This window comes from Theropithecus gelada, chromosome 3, assembly GCF_003255815.1.
Source record: "Theropithecus gelada isolate Dixy chromosome 3, Tgel_1.0, whole genome shotgun sequence".
In the NCBI taxonomy this organism is placed as follows: Eukaryota; Metazoa; Chordata; class Mammalia; order Primates; family Cercopithecidae; genus Theropithecus; species Theropithecus gelada.
This window is the reverse complement of record NC_037670.1, coordinates 49,947,033-49,971,905: the sequence shown is the minus strand read 5'-3', so window position 1 is coordinate 49,971,905 and position 24,873 is coordinate 49,947,033. Positions and strand designations below refer to the sequence as shown.

General features: G+C 53.9%; 1 protein-coding gene across 2 annotated transcripts in view; it reads right to left on the bottom strand.

The window, feature by feature from the left end:
* Positions 1-24,873, bottom strand: part of DNAAF5 (dynein axonemal assembly factor 5) — a 53,787-nt gene that overhangs the window by 9,811 nt on the left and 19,103 nt on the right. For both annotated transcript variants that reach the window (XM_025378435.1, XM_025378436.1), the window contains exons 5-11: positions 18,785-19,017; positions 17,026-17,238; positions 12,073-12,216; positions 9,606-9,774; positions 3,670-3,817; positions 1,544-1,694; positions 592-748 (exon numbers count right to left, since the gene is read on the bottom strand). In XM_025378435.1, the coding sequence (XP_025234220.1) occupies positions 592-748; positions 1,544-1,694; positions 3,670-3,817; positions 9,606-9,774; positions 12,073-12,216; positions 17,026-17,238; positions 18,785-19,017 (1,215 nt within the window). The remainder of the gene's footprint in view (positions 1-591; positions 749-1,543; positions 1,695-3,669; positions 3,818-9,605; positions 9,775-12,072; positions 12,217-17,025; positions 17,239-18,784; positions 19,018-24,873) is intronic.

Below are 24,873 nucleotides of genomic sequence, written 5' to 3'. Positions count from 1 at the left end.
ATGCCAAATGCAGTGTCCATGCGACGCTTCCTTCACGTGGGTTCAACGTTGTACTCGGTGCTCAACACACTCAAGCTTTGCTTTTTGGAATTGTGGAATTCTGCCCCCAATACATACATATTTATATATGCAAATATACATACAAATTTGTGTTTGTACGTGTTAATGTACAAACATGTATATATATAGCCATATATATATCTTTCTCTCTCCATATATATATACACACACGCACACACATATATCTACTTTTAAAGACAGGGTCTTGGTCTGTTGCCCAGGCTGGGCTCAAGCGATCCTCCTGCCTCTGCCTCCCGAGTAGCTGGGACTACAGGTGTGTGCCACCAGTCCTGGCTAATTTTTAAATTTTTTGTTGAGATGGGGTCTCACTATGTTGCCCAGGCTGCTCTCAAATTCCTGGGCTCAAGCAATCCTCCTGCCTAAAGTGCTGGAATTACAGGTGTGAGCCACTGCACCCTGCCCCAGATACTTTTGATCTGAGGTTGGCTGACTCCATGGATGCAAACGGAACCCAGGGATACGGAGGGCCGACTGTAACTACATAGGCTGTGAACAACAGAAATGTCCTACCAGGATAAATCTTGATGAGTTTCTCTGGATCCGTCATGCTGCCCGAGGTTTTTAAGAACGTGTTGATAATACGGCACGAAATCAGTCGTGTCATCTGTGAATCCTCCTCCAGGGTGGTCAGGACCTGAGGCATCAGTGTTTCCTGCACGTCCTGTATCTGCAATCGGCAAACACACACGACGTGACTCATATCTGTCCTGGAGGGGCTCACCATCCGTGCACTCCTGCCTGGAAGGACTTATGGGGCTTGAAAGCTTTACCTAAGAAGTACGCTTGAATCGTGATTGTAAAATTTAGATTCTGACCAATTTTTAACTTGCTTACTTGATTTTTAAAAAACATGTACACTGTTTACAACTCCTGGGTGAGGCACTAACCCTGCACCAGGGTAATGGCTCGCCTGGACCCCACTGATGTGGGGCTTGCAGCTGGAGCACCAACCGCACCACCCTGTGTGTACCAGGAGGTGGCGCTCACGTCACGCGGGCACAGGGGCAGCATCTTCCCGCTGGGCGGTGGCCAGGACGGGGCGGGCATCAGCGTCTGTTTTCTGACGCCTGGTCCCAGCGGGAAGTGTTCACAGAAAAGACGTGGAAAGCCCCGGCCTGTCCTCTAGCCTGGATCCCGGGATTCGACTCCTGGTCTTGTAGCCAGCGTCGGGCCGCAAACCCGAGAAACCCCACCCTCATCCAGGGCAGCGAAACCCGCAGCACACGGGGCTGGCCGGGCCCACGGCCGGGCTCCCGCTCTCTCGCCCGCTGTCTGAACCGCGGCCCCGGTGCTGGCTCCCACCCTGCTGCGGCCAGTGTGGGGAGAGCCTTCGGGGGTACAGGCCCCAGGTGGAGGTGCAGCGGCTGCCTCCCCACGTTCCTGCTGTGGGAGTCCCGCCGGGCGCCGGGAAGCCCGTGCAGTCCCCGGCCACTGTCCACTGAGCACGCAGGGAGCCCCGTACCTGCTTTGCCGACAGGACCTCGCTGCTGGTGAGCGCCCAGAGGCAGGACACGGCAGCCGTGCGGATGGCCGCGGCTGTCCTCCCCGCGTGCCACTGCAGATTGGGGGCCAGGATGTCCTTCGTCACTGTCTCGAGGTAGCTGGGAAACTGCCTGGAACCGGAGCAGAGACGGCAGATGAGGAGGCTGGACAGGCACTCGGAAGGAACGTTTCAGTCTGGGGATGAATGGGGCTGAGGGCGAGCCAAACAGGAAAACGAACTCGACCCCAAAACACGAGGCCCCTCCTCCTCTCAGGAGCTGCTTCTCATTGTGAAGTGGGAGGTTCCTGCAGACCCAACCCCACCCGGGAGACAGCGGTGCCCGTGCAGCTGGCCTCTCCTGCGGCCAGAGAAAGAGAGCCAGAGGCCCTGGGCTGAGGGTGCACTTTTAGCCTCTCCCACTCCTAGCTCCAAAAGGAGGCTTGAGTGGCGCCTGGGCAAGGGCAGCCGTGGTGGTGTTGGCAGCACCCAGTGAGCCTCTTCCCGTCTGCATCCCTCCCCCAGAAATAGGCTGTCTCTCCAGCTACATAACCCTCCGTCCAGCAAGGACAGTCGCGGTGGCTTCAGAGAGGCAGGATGGGAGGGCCACAGGTGCGGAAACAGGCGGATCACGAGGTCAGGAGATCGAGACCATCCTGGCTAACACGGTGAAACCCCCTCTCTACTAAAAACATAAAAAATTAGCCGGGCGTGATGGCGGGCGCCTGTAGTCCCAGCTACTGGGGAGGCTGAGGCAGGAGAATGGCGTGAACCCGGGAGGCGGAGCTTGCAGTGAGCCGAGATTGTGCCACTGCACTCCAGCCTGGGCAACAAAGCGAGACTCCGTCTCAAAAAAATAAAAACCAAACGGATTAAAAAAAATCTTTCCTGCCTATTAAAATAGCTAATGAGTTTACTAAAATCACTGCCATCTCAACATTTTACTTCTCCTGACACCAACCGCCTTCCACAAGACGCTGTTAGTGCACTTTCTTTGGGAACTCAGCCCGGATGTGGAAGCTGTGCTCCGCAGTTAACTGTTCCTGGGCAGAACCTGCCCCACGGTTCCTCCCAAAATACAGGCAGGTGTGAGTTCCAGAGGGAAGGGCCTGGACCCTGCTGTGTTATCTGCATGGTATCTGCACAAATATCAGCCTGCAAGCTGGAGGGCTGTCACGGCTCTCTGTTCATATCTTTCTATGGTCCGTTCTAAACCCTGAAGTTTTTGAAGACAAGCAGGAAACAATATTTCCTGCAGTACGACGGGCGGGCTGAGGTCCGAGAGCAGAGATGAGGGTCATGAAGGAGAAAGTCTGAACGCTGGATTCTTTCCACGTGAGACTCCGGTGTGTGAACTGCTTTCCGCTTTGACGCATTTGCTGCTGGGGCGGGTCCCGGTGCTGATGCAGCCAGATCCAGCTGCACAGGTGGGGGTGGGACCCAACTGACGGCACATTTTGCTCATAACAAAGTAAGCGGCAGGGCTCTAAGAGCTGCCTCAGCAGCAGCACCCGGGCAGGGCCTCTTCCTCCACTGCCCCTCCCAGCGCTTCTGGGGGGCACCCATGTTTCTGGCCCTTACTTCAAAGCCGTACAACTGGAGGCCCTAGGCCCTCGGTGTCTTACTGTCACCTAAAAGTTCTTTTAGATAATAGAGAGGTATTTCTACCACTTTGACCATCAGTAGGAATTGAATCAATTCTTTGTTAGGTTTGAAAAGTGCCTGAAGACTTTTAAAACAGAGGACAGCTAATACATAAGCTATTAACAGTTAATGTTCCCTAAAACTTTTTCATTCACTGGAATTTTAATGGCCACACGGAGATGACTTTGACTTAGTGTTTCTCTGTGCATTCCCTGCCGAGAGCCTGTGTTTACCCAGTGAGGATGGACAGACTGCTCCGGGGCCAGTGAAGCTCAGGGGTCGCTGCATACGCTCACCTTAGACTGGGTGTGGGGAACCCCTTGCCCAGAGAGCTGTTGGGGAGGGAGTTAGGACACTCTGGCCCACCTTAGACTCACAGTGGAGGAGGGAGGTGGGAACCCCCTTGTTCAGCGAGCTGTTGGGGAGGGAGATGGGGGCCGTGCAGAGGCAGAGCCCAGACCTACCCCTGGGAATCGATGGTGTCCGTGGCTCTGAGCAGCACAGTGGACAGGGTGGAGAACAGCTTCAGGCGCACCTGCGGGTCTCGGGAGGGCTGCAGACAGGCCCTGAGCGTGGGCATGACGTGTGGCAGGGCTTCTCCTAGGGCAGGGCCTGCAAGACACAGCACAGGCTCCTGTGCATGGCCCTCGGGAGACGGGAGGCGGCCCCGTCCAGCACAGGCCCAGGCACGGGCGCTCCCACCTGGGAGAGGACACTATTGGCCACCACCTCCCCCTTCCTCTTTCTGAATCAGTGAGGTGATTATCACAGAAAAGCAGCAATCATGCTTTTCCATATGGAAACCTTCTATTTGGCCAGGCATGGTGGCTCACGCCTATAATCCCAGCCCTTTGGGAGGCCAAGGAGGGAGGATCACCTGAGTTCCAGAGTTTGAGACCAGCCTGGTCAACAGGGTGAAACCCCATCTCCACTAAAAATACAAAAATTACCCTAGCATGGTGGTGTGTACCTGTAGTCCCACCTACTTGGGAGGCTGAGGCAGGAGAATCACTTGAACCTGGGAGGCGGAGGTTGCAGTGAGCCGAGATCACACCACTGCACTCCAGCCTGGGCGACAAAGTGAGACTCTGTCTCAAAAACAAAAACAAAAAACCAAACCTGGGCGCGGTGGTTCACTCCTGTAATCCCAGCACTTTGGGAAGCTGAGACGGTGGACCACCTGAGGTCAGGAGTTTGAGACCAGCCTGACCAACATGGAGAAAACCCCATCTCTACTAAAAATACAAAATTAGCTGGGCGTGGTGGCGGGCGCCTGTAATCCCAGCTGCTCGGGAGGCTGAGGCAGGAGAACTGCTTGAACCTGCGAGGTGGAGGTTGTGGTGAGCTGAGATCGCACTATTGCACTCCAGCCTGGGAAACAAGAGCAAAACTCTGTCTCAAAAACAAAACAAAGCAACCTTCTATTTTTCTTAAACTTTTCTAAATTTTTTGAAAAATTAAAGTCAAGCAATAGTTGAAATAACAACCAAAATAAATTGTTCTAGTGAAGGAAGTTATTTAATATCTGCCCCTCAGCGTTGCAGCCGTCACCCCGTCCACACTCAGGGCCAACCTCCTGCACCCCAGCTGCTCTCCAGTGGGTGCGAGGCGTGGGCGCCTGCACTGTGCATCCTACACCCCAACGGGTCCCCACCGCAGTAGGGCCACCCCGCCTCCCCGTAAGTCTCCAGGAATCACAGGGCAAGGACAGCCCCGAGGATCCCCGTAGCATCTCCTGCCAGGCTCAGCCCGCAGGTCCAGGAGCTGAAGGGCAGGGTGGGGACTGGGTTGGGGCCACAGAGGGAGGCGCTCTGGCCCAGGGCTAGTGTAGAGGGAGCATCCGCTGGCTTATCCAAGCATCTGTGCGTCACCCTGAGCCGTCGCTGGGGACCCCGCGATGTGAGCCTTCTCCCTGGCACTGGCGGTCATCAGAGCAGGCTGCTCGGTAGTGGACCGAGACCCCCACCTGCCCTTGCCACACGGAGACGCGATGTACTCGCTGCTCTGGCTCAAAGTCAGGCCTGGCTCAGGCCTCGCGGTGGGACCAGCTGGTGTCTTGGAGAGGCTCCTCACACAGCCAGGCAGGAGGGGTTGCCTCGAAGCCACTGGGACGCCTGACTTGAGCCTCCCAGGGCAGGAGTCTCGGGCCAAGTGCCGCCCTGCCACGAGAACCATGCTGCTTCTGACCCAGTTTCTGACTGTTTCACCCTCTTTACATCTTAAACTAGAAAGAAGACAGAGTTTCTGGCTTAAATACAGAAAGAAAACAGCCGAATGTCGACAGGTCACGTCCACCTCCTGGGATGGGAGGTAAGAGGCGCGCTGAGGGGTGGGCCACTTGCTGTCAAGAGTGTTCAAACCCGATGCCCGGGGCCACGTGTCTGCCTTCCCGGCAGGAGTGCTCCTGCTAGCAGCACGGACACTTCCGCCCGGGCCACTTGTCTGCCTTCCCGGCACCAGCGCTCCTGCTCACAGCACGGACACTTCCGTCTGGGCCATGTGTCCGCCCTCCCAGCACGAACGCTCCTGCTAGCAACACGGACACTTCCACCAGACCACGTGTCTGCCTTCCCAGGTGAGCTCCTGCTCACAGCACAGACACTTCCGCCCAGACCACCTGTCTGCCTTCCCAGGTGAGCTCCTGCTCGCAGCACGGACACTTCTGCACTGGCTTCACTTTCCCTCCATATCACACCACGCCTGTCTTCCCATTCTGCTATAAAGGCTTAGGATAATTGTGTTTAATGGTTGCCAGAGCATTTCTTCTATGGAAATACCATTATGTATTTAACTTTGTATGAGGTAGTGGGGTCACTTCCAATGTCTGCTATTAAATTATAAATTATGCCCGATGCCTATTTTTGGGTACATAGCTTTTTCCATACTTAGAATTATTTCCTTAGGAAGGATAGATTCTCATGAATGTGATTGCTGGATGAAAGGAGTGAAGATGTTGGCAATTCCAGATGTGCAACATCCCGCTGTTTTCCAAATACTGGCAATTCCAGATGCGCACCATCCGACGGCTTTCCAAAAGCACCTTGGCACTCCCAGCTCAGCCACCCTGGGCAGAAGCTGTTTATTTCACTTAACTGGATAAAGGAAACAATGGGGCCCTCCAGTCTTTAATTCATATTTCCTCATGACTAGAAGGGCTGGATGGTTCCCACTCTATTTGCTCATTAGTTGTATTAACTCTCTTTTTTATAAAATCTGGATATTTTGCCTGTTTGTTTGGGAGTTAATGGTTTTTGTTTTTTGGAATCATGGTCTCACTCTGCTGTCTGGGCTGGAGTGCAGTGGTACAGTCACAGCTCCCTGAAGCCTCAACTCCTGGGCTCACATGAGCCTCCTGCCTCAGCCTCCATCATAAGAGCAGGCTGCTCAGTTGTGGACTCAGAGTGCTGGGATTACAGGCATGGCCACCGAGCCCAACTCTTAATGCTTTTATTCTCATTTTTTTTTTTTGAGACGGAGTCTCGCTCTGTCCCCCAGGCTGGAGTGCAGTGGCACGATCTCAGCTCACTGCAAGTTCCGCCTCCCGGGTTCACGCCATTCTCCTGCCTCAGCCTCCTGAGTAGCTGGGACTACAGGCGCCCGCCACCACGCCCAGCTAATTTTTTTTTTTTTTGTATTTTTAGTAGAGATGGGGTTTCACCGTGGTCTCAATCTCCTGACCTTGTGATCCACCCGCCTCAGCTTCCCAAAGTGCAGGGATTACAGGCGTGAGCCACCGTGCCCAGCCTTTATTCTCATTTTGTGTCAGCTTTATGTAACAAAGATCTCACACTGTCATCCTTACTGCAAATACTTTCCTAAGTCTGTGTTCCTTTTATTGGGGTTCAAATGTAGTCAAATCAACGTCTTTGCAGTTCCCCCGTCCTCTCAAAGTTTAGAAAGTTATCCTTTTCTGTATGTTTAAAATAATTAAAATTTAAAAGGTATCTTCCTTTTGTAAATAAGAAATTTAAAAATTTCTCCTATTAAAAAAATTGTTTTAATCCTTTTGTCTTCTGTTTATTACAGGAGTGCATGCTCATTAGAGAAAACTTAGAAAAACATAGAAAAAATAAAGAAGAAAACAAAAATCATCTGTATCCCCAAGGACGCGATGTTGGAAATATTTATTATATTTGAGGTTGTGCCCCCGATTCCCGAGAGCACGTCATGTGTGTGCGCTCAGGTGGGGCTCAGAGAAAATAATCATTGGGAAATACAGTTTTAAACCCAGCATAGTGGCTCATACCTGTAATCCCAGCACTTTGGGAGGCTGAGGTGGAAGACTGTTTGAGCCTAGGAGTTTGAGATCAGCCTCAACATCAAGAGGGGCAATGTACAGAGACCCCATCTCTACAAAAAATACAAAAATTAGCCAGGAGTGGTGGTGGGTGCCTGAGGTCCCAGCTAGTCAGGAGGCTGAGGCAGGAGGATGGCTTGAGCCCAAGAGTTCAAGACTAGTCTGGCAGTTTATATGACCTCATTTCTATAAAAAATACGAAAGTAGCCAGGTGGCGTGCGCCTACAATCCCATCTATTTAGGAGGCTAAGGCAGAAAAATCCCTTGAGCCCGGAAGTTCAAGGCTACAGTGAGCTGTGATCGCACCACTGCACTCCAGCCAGCCTGGGTGACAGAGTGAGACCCTGTCTCAAACAAACAAACAAAAAAACACAAAAAAACCCCACGCAGTTTTATACCCAACTCTTGACAATGAACAGCACACTGCAGTCTTTCCGCCTTTCAGCGAATGACAGATGTGGGTCCAAAGAGATGCGTGTTCTAAGCTGCCAATCAGTTCCGCCAGCACCTTAAGAAATGCTTCTGCAAAGAGGAAGAGCAGAGGGTGGAGAAGCCACCAGAGCTGCAGTAAATGCGAGTCCTGGCTTCACTGCAAGCTGAGTCTCTTGGGGTTTGTGTGCCCAATTTTCTAGACTGTGAGGTGAAGGCTGCAGTAATTTGGTGCAAGAGGTCGTTAGAAGTAACATTCAGTAAAAATCGGAAATGGAATACCCTGGGCCCCCATCTCCAGGAGGCCCGTGGGAGAGAGGCTGAGGGAGGCCCTGAAGTCGCTGCCTCGGGAGCTCTCTGTGCTCTGCCTCCTTGTCTGTGAAACGGGGTCACAGTTCCCACCACACAGGCCAGCTGTGAGGGTAGACGAGCCGACGGCCATAAGGCTTGCAGAGCAGCGTCTGGCATAAAGTGTTTAATGCCCCGAGTGCACGTCAGCAATCGCCAGCTTTGTTTTTTTTTTCTGTTTTAGAGACATGGCTTGCTCTGTTGCCCAGGCTGGAGTGCAGTGGTGCAGTCACAGCTCACTGAAGCCTCGAACTCCTGGGCTCAAGCGATCCTCCCACTTCAGCTTCCTGAGTAGCTGGGACCATAGGCACGCATCACCACACCTGGCTAACTGTATTTTATTATTTTTAAATTTTAGATTCAGAAGTACACGTGCAGTTTTTTTCTTCATCTTTTTGGAGAGATGAGGCCTTGCCATGTTGGCCAGGCTGGTCTCAAACTCCTGAGCTCAAGTGATCCTCCCACCTCAGCCTCCCAAAGTGCTGGGATTACAGGTGTGAGCCACCATGCCCAGCTAGTATTTTCTTTTCTAATTTGGAAACAGTTTTGAATACAGCTGACAAAGAACAAATTTGGATATTTTTCCAGGTCTCAGAAAAAAATGGTGAGTCCCTACCAGGCACAGAGATTGCATAAGAACGATCTTAGTGTCCTCAGATGCAAAGCATGACCGCCCTGGTGCACGCATCCAACAGGAGGCGGGGGCACTTGGAACTGCACAGGGGAGCGGGAGAGCTGGGGAGGCAAACGAGGAAAAGCTACCGCGGCGAGTTCATGGCCCACGGAGCAGCACGGGCTGTGTGTCCCAAGGCTCTATGGCTGCTGAACGGACGCCTCCTTAGAGTTCTGCAGCAGATCTTGCCCCACACTGAAGCCCACTGGGCCACACTGTCCATCCCAGGAAAGTGGCCGATTTGCGGACTCAAAGAGAACCGCAGAAATTCTGGTCTCAGAGGGGCTGGGCCGAGGCCCCCACGTCACACACACAGCACCCATGTGGCCAGACAACTACATTCTGCAACAAAATCCAGACGTATTTAAGAAGCCAGGCTACAAAACAGGCCACGGAAAACCACACTTTGAAGGTTTCACATGAAAGCGTGTGCCTGGGCCAAGTGGAAGAGCTGCGTCCCACAGTCTTCAACGCGATGCTCCTTAAAATGCTGGTTCTCCACAGGCAAGAGTGACTATTGGGTACTTTTAAAAACACGCCTCAGTGAATCACAGCTCAGCTGGTCGGTGCTGGTACCTGCTGAGCACCCGGGGGAGCAGGTGTGTGGCCTGGGCGGGGCCAGGCACGGCTCACCACCTGCTGGGACGGCTCACCTGACTGCGTGATGATGACACTGAACTGCAGGAGCTCTGGCGAGTGTGCTGTCCAGTCGAGGTGCGACGCAGTCACCCGCTCCAGGAGGGGACCCATGTGCTTGCGATAGAGGTCCTGGCAGCCACTGACACCCTCCGCTCTGGCCAGCAAGTCCATCGTCTCCTGTGCCTGGAGGTTACAAGTCAGAGGCTGAGACAATTCCAACACTCAGGGCTCAAGCCTGCCTGCCGGGACTCACCATCCCCCTCACGCGTAAGAACGACACAGGCCGGGCCTGCCGGGATAACCGGGAGGGAGGCTGCCACAGGGAGCCCCGACCAGGGTGCAGGAGAGTGAGAGCCACGGGCGTAGGGCGAGACCCTGATCCCATTCACGCCAACGCCGTCTCTGCAGCAAATCATGAAGCAAGCACTGTGCACACTGGGACGCACACAGCACGGGTGGTCCCGGGGCTCACACGGACCCTGGGCGTCCGCCTGGGCAGGCACTGTGCACACTGGGACGCACGCAGCACAGGTGGTTCCGGGGCTCCCACGGACCCTGGGTGTCCCCCCAGACAGGCAGGGCTCCTCTGAGGCAGTGAGGGGCAGAGACGGACGGGCAAGTGGCTTAAAGAGTTAAGCCCAGCAGACCAGACCTCCAGGTAAAACGGGGCAGAGAGAGATGATAACCTTGGCTGCCTTTTACTTTTAGCTGGATGCTCTCCTTGGGGGCTTAGGAACAGAGGAAGGGCTGAAGCTCCCTGATGGCCACTGCCTCAGGCCTGGAGTCTGAATCTGGGGCTGCCTGGCTTCCTCCCCCATGGCCAGCAGGCAAAGACTTTGCTTTCGCTGGTATCTAAGGCCCTATCAGTGACAGCGTCTGCTGAGACACACGCCCCTTGGAAAGCTTGTTTTTAAAGAGGCCCCAAGAAGGGAGGCGAGAGCAGCAGCCTCCTCCACACCAGGTTCCCCGTGGTACGTTCAGACCGTGAATCTCCCAGATCAGAGAGAACCTGCCGAGACGGGCTGTCCACAGAGACAGAACAGGAAGAAGAACTAAGTCTCAGCTTCCAGAGAGGCAGACAGACACTGCGGCCTCCAGGGGCCCGAGGAGCCCACAAGGAGGTTGGGGTTAAAAGACTTTTGTGCATAATGGCCGGGCACGGTGGCTCATGCCTATGATCCTAGCCCTTTGGGAGGCTGAGACAGGTGGCTCACCTGCGGTCAGGACCTTGAGACCAACCTGGCCAACACCGCAAAACCTTGTCTCTACTAAAAATACAAAAATTAGCTGGGCGTGGTGGCGAGCACCTGTAATCCCAGCTACTCAGTTGGCTGAGGCAGGAGAGTGCCTTGAACCCAGGAGGCGGAAGTTGCAATGAGCCGAGATCGTGCCACTGCACTTCAGCCTGGGCGACAGAGACTCCACTGAAAAAAAAGATGATTTTTGGGCATAAACAGGGAGCCCATGGGCGAGAACTAATTCTGAACACTGCGCTGCAAATAGAGTGGGAAATCGTGGTATCTTCTGTCTAGACTCACAGTCACACGTGCACTATTTTTCTTTCTTTTTTTTTTTTTTGAGACGGAGTCTCGCTCTGCTGCCCAGGCTGGAGTGCAGTGGCCGGATCTCTGCTCACTGCAAGCTCCGCCTCCCGGGTTCACGCCATTCTCCTGCCTCAGCCTCCTGAGTAGCTGGGACTACAGGCGCCCGCCACCGCGCCCGGCTAGTTTTTTGTATTTTTTTTAGTAGAGACGGGGTTTCACCATGTTAGCCAGGGTGGTCTCGATCTCCTGACCTCGTGATCCGCCCGTCTCGGCCTCCCAAAGTGCTGGGATTACAGGCGTGAGCCACCGCGCCCGGCCTATTTTTCTTTTTTTTTGAGACGGAGTCTCGCTCTGTTGCCCAGCCCAGGCTGGAGTGCAATGGCACAATCTCGGCTCACTGCAACCTCTGCTTCCTCAGTTGAAGTGATTCTCCTGCCTCAGCCTCCTGAGTAGCTGGGATTACAGGCGCTGGCCACCACGCCCAGCTAATTTTTTGTATTTTCAGTAGAGACGGGGTTTCACCACGTTGGCCAGGATGGTCTTGAACTCCTGACCTCAGGTGACCCACCCGCCTCAGTCTCCCGATGTGCTGGGATGCGCACGGCGACACCTGCTCTATTAAACCCCACTCAGGTGCGCAGGTTTAAAGGTGATGTCTTATTTCTTGTTTGCTTCTTTGCTGTGGACCCTAAAATTAAACAGCGGTTTCCACTCCCTGATGCCGGAATACATTGGCAGCCGGAGGGCTGCCCGAAGGCTGTTACCTGGGGACTCACCCACAAGGTTCTCAATCCCTGGTCTTTGCTGGTCAGACAGGTTTGAGGCCTGGGGCTTGCGCGCAGAGGGGATGCGTGGGAGACAGCTCCCCTCACTTAAGAGATGCCTTCCAGCTGTGAGCTCCACGAGGCCAAGCAGCAGCCACCACCGTCAGCCTTACCTTGTCCCTCAGGCCGGTGGCACTTGCAAGGGCCACTATTGTCAACAGCATGTCCATAAGCTGCAGGCTGCCCACGCCGCAGTCCTCACGACACACAGACACCAGAGTCTGCACACACAGCAGCAGGCGCTCCAGGTAGAGGTCCTGGAAGAGACCGGTGGCACCATCAGGGCTTGGTACAGTTTGGCTGTGTCCTCACCTGAATCCTATCTTGAACTGCAGCTCCCATAATCCCCACGTGTTCTGGGAGGAACCCTGTGGGAGGGAATCGAATCATGGGGGTGGGATTTTCTGTGCTGTTCTCATGGTAGTCTCACGAGATCTGATGGTTTTATGAAGGGCAGTAACCTGCACACACTCCCTTGCTGCCGCCATGGAAGACGTGACTTTGCTCTTCCTTCGCCTGCTGCCGTGATTGTGAGGCCTCCCCAGCCATGTGGAACTCTGAGTCCATGAAACCTCTTTTCGTTATAAACTACCTAGTCTCTGGTAGGTCTTTATTAGCAGCATAAGAATGGACTAATACAGGGCTCCTGCCCTGGCCCCAGCCCCAGGGCTGACAGAACCCGCCCGGGGCTCCTAGTCTATGGCTCACAAGGGGCAGCGGGCATGGGAGAGCCCTCGCAGGGACAGCCCCCAGGTGCTGGCGCGTCAACCACAGAAGGACGTGCTTGACGACGGGAAAACTCAACACAGACTGGGAGCTAAGGAATCTGTGCTTATTTTGTGAAATGGGAACAGGCACTTCAGCTATGTGGTGAAGAAGCCGCATTAGGGATGCACACCACGGTACCTGAGAGAGAAATGACGGCGCATTGCATTATCTGCTTTTTAACACGCCCGAGTTCTCCCCGCCCTCCAAAGTGGCCCCAGGCAGGCAGAACATGAATGCAAAGGGCTGGCCAGCACTGAAGCTAGCGGATCTTCGCTCTGCCGCCTGCCCCTCTTCCGTGCATTTTTGGATATTTCTATAACACCAAGTTTTAACAAAGACAAAATTCTATGGTTTAAAGTGTTTCCTGATTGATGGGGAGGTGGAGTCTCAGCTCTGCACCTAAGGCTGCGCTGGTTGAAGGCTTCCCCTCCCAGCTCCAGCCTCATCCGCTGTGAATCAGCCAGGATCTGAAGCCCGCAACACAGTGGCCGTGTGCTGGACCCAAGAATTCCTACGGCTTTGTGTATGCTTACTTCTTTCTAAATAAATTTTAACTTATTTTTCAGAGACAGGGTCTTGCTCTGTTGCCCAGGCTGGAGTGCAGTGGTGCAGCTGTGGCTCACTGCAGCCTCAAACTCCTAGGCTTAAGTGATCCTCCTGCCGTGGCCTCCCAAAGGGCTGGGATTACAGATAAGAACCACCACGCCTGGCCTGTATTTACTTCTTATAATATCCCTCTAATGTCTATTTGATGTATGTTTCATAAAGTACAGAGTGAGTTAGGACAGTGGTCATGTATGTAATTTAAACGTGATTTATCAACAGTGTACATATATTGGAGGCTTATGTTTAAACTGCTTCTTACTAATGGGGGTGTGAGTTCAAAAAAGTTTGGTAATTATTTGGCTAGACAATAGGTTGGCTCTAAATTTCCTAATCAGTTATAAAACTCTAAGCCCCATTCCCCACTGATGTAAATCACGAAATGCCAAACAAAACACTCCCGCTATATGACAGCGCCGTCCTTGCACCCCGGCCCTGCCCTGGCCCACAGAAGACACGGAGCTGCGTGGCCCTGTCCACCTCGGAGCTGGCGGAGCTGCGTGGCCCCGCCCTGGCCCACAGAAGACACGGAGCTGCGCGGCCCCGTCCACCTCGGAGCTGGCAGAGCTGCATGGCGCCGTCTACCTTGGAGCTGGTGGAGCAGAGTGGCCCTGTCGTGGCCCCAACTCCCACAGAAGCCACCGATTTCTGTTTTTATTCCATTCCTGACTTTTCCCGCAGCCATTTCTCCGAGGCCCGCACTGACTGGCTGACTTCTGAGGACACTATCTGGCTGCTTTCTAGAATGACCTGTCATGTACATTTCAGGAGCTACCATCTTTTCGGTTAAAAAGGGAAGGTGCATTTAGAAGACACGGCCCCTCCTGGCTGACTGCACCTCCGAGCACGGGAACAAACGGGGAAGCAGGCATCCTGTGCAGCAAGCGCCACCCTCCTGCCACAAATGCAGCACCGTCTCGGAGGAACTGACAAGACTTCACATTTACAGATTCCTCTATATTTGACCAGACGATTTTCAGTGTCTGCCTACATACACACACACACACACACACACACACACACAGAATGAAAAAGAAAAAAGATACAGCAAGAAATAATTCTCAGTATTTCTTGAAAGAGTATTTCAAACATTGTTTTCTGAAACAATGTTATCTAAGATTGGAAAGTTTTTAATTCAGAAAGCACAAGAGACTCCTGTTTCAACAATGGCAATGGCATCCCAGAACTGCCGGCTTCCCTGCGTGAGAAGCGAATTGGTGAGTTACCCATTTCCTCACTCTAGGCGCCCACCTGTCCTAAACTCCCTCCCAGGAGACTCCAGTTCCCCTCTGTCAAGCTCCAGGGGCGCTGCTGGGCCCAAGACACCTGGAAGTACCTACTGCTAAAACCATTTCCTGTGAACCCCAGGGCAGGGGGTTGAAGCCAGGCTCAGTTTAGAATACATCTTCACAGACTTCTGTTTGAACATGGGCTTTTAAAACAATTTCAGTTTGTTCTTGAAAGACATTTTTAACCTGTTCTCATAGCTACTGGAGAATAATTGCGGGAAACATAATTGACTTCCTGAATGACACAAACAAAGCCCAGCCAGCCGCGGGAAGAGCACAGAGCTGTGGGCCTGACTCTGACGGAGACCTAAGTGCATTCACCCTTTCTTGCCAAGAATTTAAGTCTGCTAAGGAGTAAAATGGGGCCAGGCGTGGTGGCTCACACCTGTAATCCCACCACTTTGGGAGGCCGAGGTGGGCGGATCACTTGAAGTCAGGAGTTCGAGACCAGCCTGGCCAACACGGTGAAACCCCGTCTCTAATAAAAACACAAAAATTAGCTGGGCGTGGTGGCGGGCGCCTATAATCCCGGCTACTTGGGAGGCTGAGGCAGGAGAATTGCTTGAACCCGGGAGGAGGAGATTGCAGTGAGCTGAGACTGTGCCACTGCACTCCAGCCTGGGCGACAGAGAAAGACTCTGTCCCAAAAAGTAAATAAATAAAAATAAATAATAAACAAATTATCCCGGCGTGGTGGTGCACAACCATAGTCCCAGCGGCTCAGGAGGCTGAGGTGGGAGGATCACTCTGAAACAAAAAAATGAAAACAAGGAAGGAGTGAAATGTACATCTTGGGTGTTCACTGTGACTGGCTCCCCAGGGGTGCTGTGTGACTGGGCTTTGTCAGAAAGAGGTCTCTGTTTGAAAGATCGTGAGCAAATTTTTCCTCGATAAAACTGGAAGATGGGGAGCCAAACACACAACTGCGGGACGACACAATTCCGTTTTCCTGTAACCAACATGGAGACGTGAAAACTTCACGTTCTTTGCTATAAAGATTGTGAGATACGGATTTAGGCACCTGTGCACATTTTCAAGTTATGCCCTTCTAGGGAAAAATGCTTCTGGCTTGCAAATCTACATACAGAAATCAAAGCGATCCTCACAACCCCTTGTGAGTAAAGGAAAGCGCAAAACTGACACAGATTGGATGATGTGTTAAAAACGGGTTTTGGGAAAAGCTGGAATGTGGCTGAAGCGCCATGAGTACATGGTCCGGCTCCCTCCCCTGCTCCCTTCCTGACCCCAGCTCTGTTTCCTTCCCTCTGTGTATTCCAGGAACTGCTTACAGGTTTCTTAAAACAGTTCACAATAATGACTGTTAATAGCCCCACCTCTCGTTCTGAGGACAGAGAGGGAGCCGGACACAGGACAGGCCGGGCTGAGAGCAGAGGGCAAGTCCCCGTGCCCCAGGCCAGCTTTGGGGCCATAGAAGCTGCCAGAAATGATCAAGCCGGAGCAAGTGCCGGCCTCCAGGGGCGAGCTGAGGTTTGCCCTGCATGGGACGGCCACCCGGTGGGAGCCGCCCTGTGTCCTAGAAAGATCTGGGATGCTGGGTCCGACACACACAGACAGGGACGACTCGCCTCCAAACCAAAGCAAAGTCATCACTTCTTCTTCCATAGAAAACAATTATGGATTATTCCAAACAATTAAGTCCAACTACCCAGGCTGTTCCAGCTTCTGAGCTCAAGGATTTGCTGCTCAATTTAAAATTAAACAAACGTCTCTGGCAAATCCTCAGCTGGGCTGTGTGAAGCACAGATCTGAACGCCAGGCAGGGCTGATGGGGAACAGGCTGCCGGCGCCCCCGAGGACGCGCGATCTGTGCAGGTACCGTGGGGACTGGGTGGCATGGCGCGTGGGGACTGGGTGGGATGGAGCGTGGGGACTGGGTGGGATGGCGCATGGGGACTGGGTGGGATGGAGCGTGGGGACTGGGTGGGATGGCGGACATGCGACCACGCTCCTCAGGGGTGGGACGATGCAGACCCCGCATCTACCCCCAGCAGCACGGGCCAGCGGTCCCTGCCGTGGACACCTCCTGAGTCATTGAACACGTGAACCGTGGCCAGAACTGTGGCCAGTGTGGCCAAGAAATGTGCAGCAACCAATGTAAATGTGAGCGGCCGCCTGGGGCTGGAGCTGGGGCTGGGGTTGGAGCTCTGCACAGTGCAGGACGAGGCCCTGGAACGAGGGGTACCAGTGAGGGCACCCCAGCTACCACAGGTGTTTCTGATGGCCCGGCCTGGCGGCACAGGGCGGATCCACAGACACATCACTGGGTGTTTCTGACAGCCCGGACTGGCAGCACGGGGTGGACCCACAAACATGTCATTACGATGGCAGACGGCCAGGGAGGGGAGGCTCCTCTTCTCCACTCCCCCCTTTCCCAAGTGCTCTTACGTTTTCAGACGCCTGGCAGATGTGGGCCTGTGCCAGCTCCGTGGCAATGGCCACCAGGTGCGGCTGGAGGGCTTCTCGGGGGCAACCCCGCATGGCAGAGGCCAGCACCAGGAGGCCGGAGGCGGAGGGCGCCTTCTTCAGCGTCGATAAGATCAACTTCAGAAACACCTCAGGGCTGACAAATGTCCCGACAAGCTCTGCGGATCTCGTACACTGCGAGAAACAAACACGACAGCTCAGAGCCAAACCGAGGGTCTCAGCCGGGCTCCCACTGCGAGAAACAAACACGAGAACTCAGAGCCAAACCTGAGGGTCTCAGCCAGGCTCCCGCTCTCGGCACTGTGGTCCCCAGACAGCCCCGTGTTAGGCCGAGTGAGTCCTTGGCACCTGCTCAGAGCCCTCAGGAAAGGTACAAGAGTCCTCGTGTGATCTCAGAACGTCCCCAAGGCCAGGCTTGCAGCCAGTGAGCTGGACACACCCCGCAGGCAGCGAAGTCCGGCCCAAAGGAAGGCTGTGTCTGAGCTGCGGGGTTCACTGCATGCCCCTCATCGGATGCCAGTGACCCAACCTTCCCATCGCTAAGCGGATCACACACACCAGCCCCTCTGCACCGAGGGACTCACACTGGATTACACACACCAGCCCCTCTGCACCGTGGGACTGTACAGTGGATCACACATACGTCTCCTGTCCTGCCTCAGCCTCGCCCCGTGTCTCTTGCTCTCCCATAGATTCCACAGAGGACTACAGATAATTTTAAATTCATGGTAGTTTTTGAAAAGTAGAAACATGACATGTAAATAACATGGAAACTGGAACATTTACTTTAAATCAGTCACAATGATGTAGATTTTTTTTGTTTTATCTGAGACAGTGTCTCACTCCGTCGCCCAGGCTGGAGAGTAGTGGTGCTATCATAGCTCACTGCAGCTTTGACCTCCCGGGCTCAGGTGATCCTCCCATCTCAGCCTCCCGGTAGCTGGAACCACAGGTGCACGCCATGACGCACAGCTAGTAACAGTGACCTGGACCACTAAAAGTAAAAGCTACTGGCAAGGCCTCCTTGCAATGGAATTTAAGGTTCAAGATATTGAGGATATTTTGAACTGAAACCTCAAGTCAAAGCTTTAGTTGTTCTCCTGAGCACTAGGAAGTGTCCTTGTGGGGCGGGTGTGAAGTCCCCACGGTGGTGACTGTCAGCACAGACCGTGGCCCAGCCTAGTGAGCAGGAGTGGCCCGAACATGGGACTCCCTTGTGCGTACCCACTGTTGCCGAGGCGATAACCACCAGCCGAGTGCAGACAGGAAGTGAGAAAGAGGATGGCACCACGGATGCCACTCACAGGACACCTGAGGCTGTGCCCTTCCCGCCGCCGGGTGCCCCCACAGCCCCTGTGAGGCCTGGAAGGCGTCTGAGGACAGCCCAGATGTCAATGCTGAACTCTGGGCATCTCGGTCCTCAGTCAGCAGCCTGGTCCCTGTCTGGCGCACGTTTACACAACACGCACCCGGCACTGCACCTGAGTGTGCTTGAAGACCAGCATGGAGGGTTCACCCTCAACACGTTGTTCCCTACAGGTACAGAAAACAGACCGGTGGTCCCCAGGGGCTGGGCCTGGGGAGGGGCTGCGGCCTGGGGGTGAGGGGAACGCTGTCTTGGCTGCAGGGTGGCCTCCCAACTGTGTCTGTCACAGCCTCGGGCCCCGCACACCACAGAGGTGGGATCTTAAGCTCGAGTTAGAGCTCCGCGGCCACTCACGCTGTGGACCACGGCTGCCTCCTCGTCGGTGCAGGCCTGGAACAGGGTCCGGAGGACGATCTCCAGGTGCTGCGTGGCGTGGTCCTCGGCGTGCAGCAGCAGCACTGGCAGCAGCTGGGCCGACTTCACTCGGGTGCCCACCACCCAGTCTGTGATGTCGTGGCACAGGGCAGGGAGGATCTTGGAGAGGTTCCTGAAGACGAGCTCCCGGCAGCCCAGAACAGGGCGATGCTCTGGAACGAAAAAGAGAAAAAACAAGAAATGCACAAGCAAAACCTCAACAACTGAAGTTACCGCATGTCACATTTAAGGGACACCTGTGAGTTTCAAACTCACCATTTCAAAACAAGTCTCGGGGTGGACGCAAAGCTGCCAAATGCCCCTTTCATTCAGAACATTCACATAGGCAGTGCACGGCTGCAGTCCTAGCATTGTGGAGGCCAAGGCAGGTGGATCACTAGAGCCCAGGAATTCAAGACCAGCCTGGGCAACATGGCAAAGACCCCACCTCTATAAAAAACAGGAAGATGGGCCGGGCGCGGTGGCTCACGTCTGTAATCCCAGCACTTCGGGAGGCCGAGGCGGGCGGATCACGAGGTCAGGAGATCGAGACCATCCTGGCTAACACGGTGAAACCCCGTCTCTACTAAAAAGACAAAAAAAAAAAAAAAACTAGCTGGGCGAGGTGGCGGGCACCTGTAGTCCCAGCTACTCGGGAGGCTGAGGCAAGAGAATTGCGTGAGCCCGGGGGGCGGAGCTTGCAGTGAGTGGAGATTGCGCCATGGCACTCCAGCCTGGGTGACAGAGCGAGACTCCATCTTAAAACAAAAACAAAAACCAAAAAAAACAGGAAGATGAGCCAGGCGCCATGGTGCATGCCTGTGGTCCCAGCTACTCAGGAGGCTGAGGTGGGAGGACTGTGCCCCAGCACTCAGCCTGGGTGACAGCGTGAGACCCTATCCCAAGAAACAAAACAAAACATTTAGAGCCACACAGAGATGCAAGCAACACACTCGCCACACGTGCTGACGTGTATGATCAGAGAGACACGCCTGCGAAGCCATCACCACGGTGGGGGTGATGGCCACGTCCTTCGCCTGGCTTCCTCTGCTCCTCTTCAGTGCGGCCCCCACGGCGCCCCGGCACCCCCGGATCTGCTTTCTGTCCCGTGACCGGGCTGCACTTTCTTGCAGAGCTTGGCACAAGTGGAAGCCTGTCATTCACTCTCTTCTCTGCTTCTTTCTCTCTGCGTGGTTTTCTGAGGTCTGCCCGTGCCTGCTCCTTTCTGAAGCTGGGAAGTGGCCTGTTCTGGGGAGATGCCAGTTTGCTGTCCGCTCTTCTGCAGAGCAGCACTCGAATGGTGTCCAGAGCAAGTTTGTGTGGCCTGTGCTTTCACTGTGCCAGGGCAAATACCAGCTGTGGAAGGGCTGGTTCACAGGGAAGGTGCATGTGTTTAACTGTTTTAGAAACTATTTTCTAAAGTGTTTGAGCCAGTCCGTGCTCCTTCCCATTCTCAGTGGCATGCGGTACGCTCAGTCTTGAATTGAGACCCGTCTGAGAGGCACAGCGGCGTTTCCGTGTGGCTTTCCTCTCTGCATTCCCTGATGACTAACCACACTGAGCATCTTCACGGACTTATTTGCCACCTGTGTTATCTTCCCTGGTGAAGGGTCTTTCCAAATTGTTTTCTGCCCATTTAAAAAACTGGATTGTTTTCCTACTGAGTTTCAAGAGCTCTTTCTGTACTCTGGAGACAAATCCCTACATACGTCATCTCCAAACATCTCAGTCTTTGGTTTGTCTTTTCGTTTTCTCAACAGGCCTTTGAAAGAGCAGAAGTGTTCATTTTGGTGAAGTCCAGCACATTGCCTTGCCCTGTTACAGAGCGTGCTTTTGAGGACGCACCCAGGGAAGCGTGGCCCGGCCCGTGGTCACTAAGGCTTCATCCTAGCTCTGTTCTTCTGAGAACGTATCCAGGGAAGCGTGGCCCAGCCCGCGGTCACAAAGGCTTCGTCGTCACTCTGCAGTCTTCTGAGGACGTATCCAGGGAAGCGTGGCCCGGCCCACGGTCATGAAGGCTTCGTCGTCACTCTGCAGTCTTCTGAGGACGTATCCAGGGAAGCGTGGCCCGGCCTGCGGTCATGAAGGCTTTGTCCTAGCTCTGCGGTTCTGGGCTTTACCTTCAGGCCCCTGACACAACCGGGGTAGGTTTTTCACTCCCAGTTCACTTTCTGGCATGTGAGTAATCCTATCATTACAGCACCCTTATTAAAAGACTCCATTAAATGGTCTTTGAGCCTTCATCAAGTCAGTGGTCTGCATGCGGGCGCCTGTTTCTGGACTCTCGTTCCGCTCATTGGTCTGAATGCCAACACCACGCAGCCCCTGACTGTGGTTCTGTGAGTCCTGCACCCAGGCACTGCTGCCATTCAGCCTCACTCCTCCCCAGTGTTTCGGCGGCTGTGGGTCCTTTGCATGCCCACAAGAATTTCACAATCAGTTTATCGATTTTTACACAAAAGCCTTCAGGGATTGATGAAAAGATTTTGATCTTAAAAATTCAGGCCGGGCACAGTGGCTCATGCCTGTAATCCCAGCACGTTGTGAGGCCGAGGCGGGTGGATCACCTAAGGTCAGGAGATCAAGACCAGCCTGACCAACATGGTGAAACCCCGTCTCTACTAAAAATAGAAAAAATAAGCTGGGTGTGGTGGCGGATGCCTGTAATCCCAGCTACTCGGAGGCTGAGGCAGGCGAATCGCTTGAACCCAGGAGGCGGAGCTTGCAGTGAGCCAAGATCATGGCACTGCACTCCAGCCTGGGCAACAGAGCGAGACTCCATCTCGAAAAAAATAAAAAACAAAAAATAAAAAATTCAGAGCAACTGTAAAGATAGAAATGAAACCATGACATGTCAGGATTTAAAGGGTCTTTTTCTATTTTTAGAGAAAGCGTCTCACTCTGCCACTCAGGCTGGAGTGCAGTGGCACCATCTCGGCTCATGGAAACGTTCGCCTCCTGAGTTCGAGCAATTCTCCATTCTCATGTCTCAGCCTCCTGAGTAGCTGGTACTACAGGTGCACGCCACCACATCTGGCTAAGTTTTGTATTTTTAGTAGAGATGGGGTTTCACCATGTTGGCCAGCCTGGTCTTGAACTCCTGACCTCAATATTACAGGCATGCGCCACCAAGCCTGGCTGCACCTTTCTTCCTGATGATGATCCACTCTGGAAAGTTTGCAAAATGAGGGATGTGACCAAGAACAGCCAGGGAGGGGTCCGCTGACAGCTGAACAGAGCTTTGTGGGCACCTGGGCCTGTGGATGTTTCCAAAGAAACACTGGCCGGTGCTGGGCAGGGGTACCCATGGCCTGGACACAGGCTGGGACTGGTTTGAGGCCTGTTAGGAACTGGGTTCCACAGCAGGAGGTAAGCAGATGGTGAAGGAGTGTGACCGCCTGAGCTCTACCTCCTGTCAGATCAGTGGCGGCATGAGGTTCTCAGGGGAGGGCAAACCCTCCTGTGAACTGTGCGTGCGAGGGATCTGGGTTACGCGCTCCTTATGAGAACCAAATGCCTCATGATCTGAGGGAGAACAATTTCATCCTGAAACCACCCTGCTCCCCGCCCCACCCATGGAAAAATTGTCTTCCACAAAACCAGTCCCTGGTGAAAAGGCAGGGGACCGCTAGTTCTGGGTACGGTCAAGTGCTGCTGAACAGTGGGGTGCGTTCTGGGAAACACGTCGCTGGGTGATTTGGTCGCCATGTGAATGTCCTACAGTGACACACACAAGCCTGGATGGCGCAGCCTCCTACACGCCCGGGCTGTGCGATGCCTGTGCTGATGGGCTGGGCAACACCCGGGCTGCTGGGCTGGGCAACACCGGGCTGTGCGATGCCTGTGAGGCTCCCAGGCTACGGACCTGTGCAGCAAGGTGACTGCACTCTACACGCAGAAACTGCAGCAGACGGTGAGCATTTGTTTCCGAACACAGAGAAGGTACAGGAGAAACACAATGTTACTACCTGAGGGGACCAGCCTCCTCCCTGCGGTCAGTCATGGACTCAAACGCCGTTATGCAGCACATGGTCTTACATGGTTCTGAAGCCTGTTTTTCTATATTTAATATTATAGCAGACATAGGCTGGGCACCGTGACTCAAGCCTGTAATCCCAGCACTTTGGGAGGCCGAGGCGCGTGGATCACCTGATGTCAGGAGATGGAGACCAGCCTGACCAATATGGTGAAACCCCGTCTCTACTAAAAATACAAAAATTATCTGGGTGTGGTGGTGGGCGCCTGTAATCCCAGCTACTCGGGAGGCTGAGGCAGGACAGTCACTTGAACCTGGGAGGCGGAGGGTGCAGTGAGCTGGGATCATGCCACTGCACTCCAGCCTGGGTGACAGAGCAAGTCTGCCTCAAAAAAAGAAAACAAGTTCCTTCTTCTGCAACACCCCCACCCCACGTGTGGGTCCTTGCTGGCTTCAGACGATGCTAACCAGCTTTTCCAGCCCCTTTGCACAACGTAACGTTTCTGACAATTTCCATTCAAGCTTCCATCTTTCCAAACACACAGATGAAACACACAAGCAAAGCAGAATAGGTGCGAGCTCCGAGGTGGAACAGGAGAACGGAGGGAGGAGAAGGCCATCACATGGCAGCGTTCACCCACAGGGAACCCTGCTCACTTCTAAGTCAGGCTTTAAGAAGAGCCAACTCTGTCCTCCTGTGTGAAAAGCTCTGGCCGGCCACTCACCAGCACCACGAGGCGCTTTCCTTTACACTCAGGCATTGCCAAGGAAAACAATCTTAACAGAGGGATAGTCTCAAAGCAGAAAGGACTCTGGAGTGTTGTCACTGAGCCATCTGCGGCTGGCGGCTGGCAGTGCGATCGTCACACACACGCCAGGCGTGAACGTGTGCTTCCGTGTGAGAAGGGCACGGTGTTTGGGGAAGTGACTGACTTGAGGACAGTAAGTGATGCCCTCACAACCCTCCCAGCACGAAGCTTGGTTGTGAAGGTGGAGGTTTCAGTGCTGTTAGCGGAAACTTATGCTGTGTCTGCAAAGCTAACGACAAACTATATGGTACGAATTATATTTCTATGTGGTGCGCACCTTATTTTCCCAGGAAACAGGAAAACTGGGCTCTGATTACACTTCAGATCCAGCCCCACGTGAATTCCTTATTGATAGGTCATGACCTCTGAGCACGGCTTGCATGAGCTGTGATCTGAAAATATGACCAAACTTTGCCTATTCACGCTCTTGGTGACCCAACCACAGGGTCGGACTGTCTGTTCTTGCAGGTAAGACAGGCCACACAGCCACTCATTGGCTCCCTGGGTGCTCACAGAGCCACCGAGCCTGGCTCACTGCCTCTGGGTGCTGGGGATGGCAGCAGACGGACAGGCCCCTGGAGCGAGTGGTGAGGTGAGCACAGGGTCTGGGTCCACCGAGGACAAGGAGCACCTCCACCGAGGTAGGGGGCAGCTGCCAGAGCTCTGAGGGGAGCGGGAGCCAGAGCTGAGGCCCCGCTGTGGAGCGTGAAACAGTCTGATGCGGGACCTGCATCCAGGGCATGGCAGGGGTCCTCAAACTCCACACTCGGAAACAAAGAACCCGATTTAATAGATGACAGATGTGAATGGCCACCAAAGACGACGCATGGGTGCGCAGAAGCACAACACAGCACAAGAAAAGATCCCAACGTCCTCTTGTTGGGGAATCGCAAACAAAAACACCGCAGGCCACCACTGCATACCAACCGACATGCTAAAAACAGCAAACCCCACTTCATATGCTGGCCTGACCACGGCACCCGGAAAGCTCGTCCAGTGCCCATGGGGATGCGACGTGGCGCGAAGGGTGTGGAAAACAGCATGTGGTGAGTTTCTAACAAAGCAAGGACTGTACCTACGGCCCGGCAGTCCCAGGCCTGAGTGTTTATCCGATAAAACACTCTCACAAAAACCAGACTGCAAGTGTTTACATCAGCTTTACCCGTGATGGTGAAAGACTAGAAAGCACCCGAATGTGCCCCGCTGGTGACCGGATGGTCTGTCCACGGGAGGGAACGTGACTT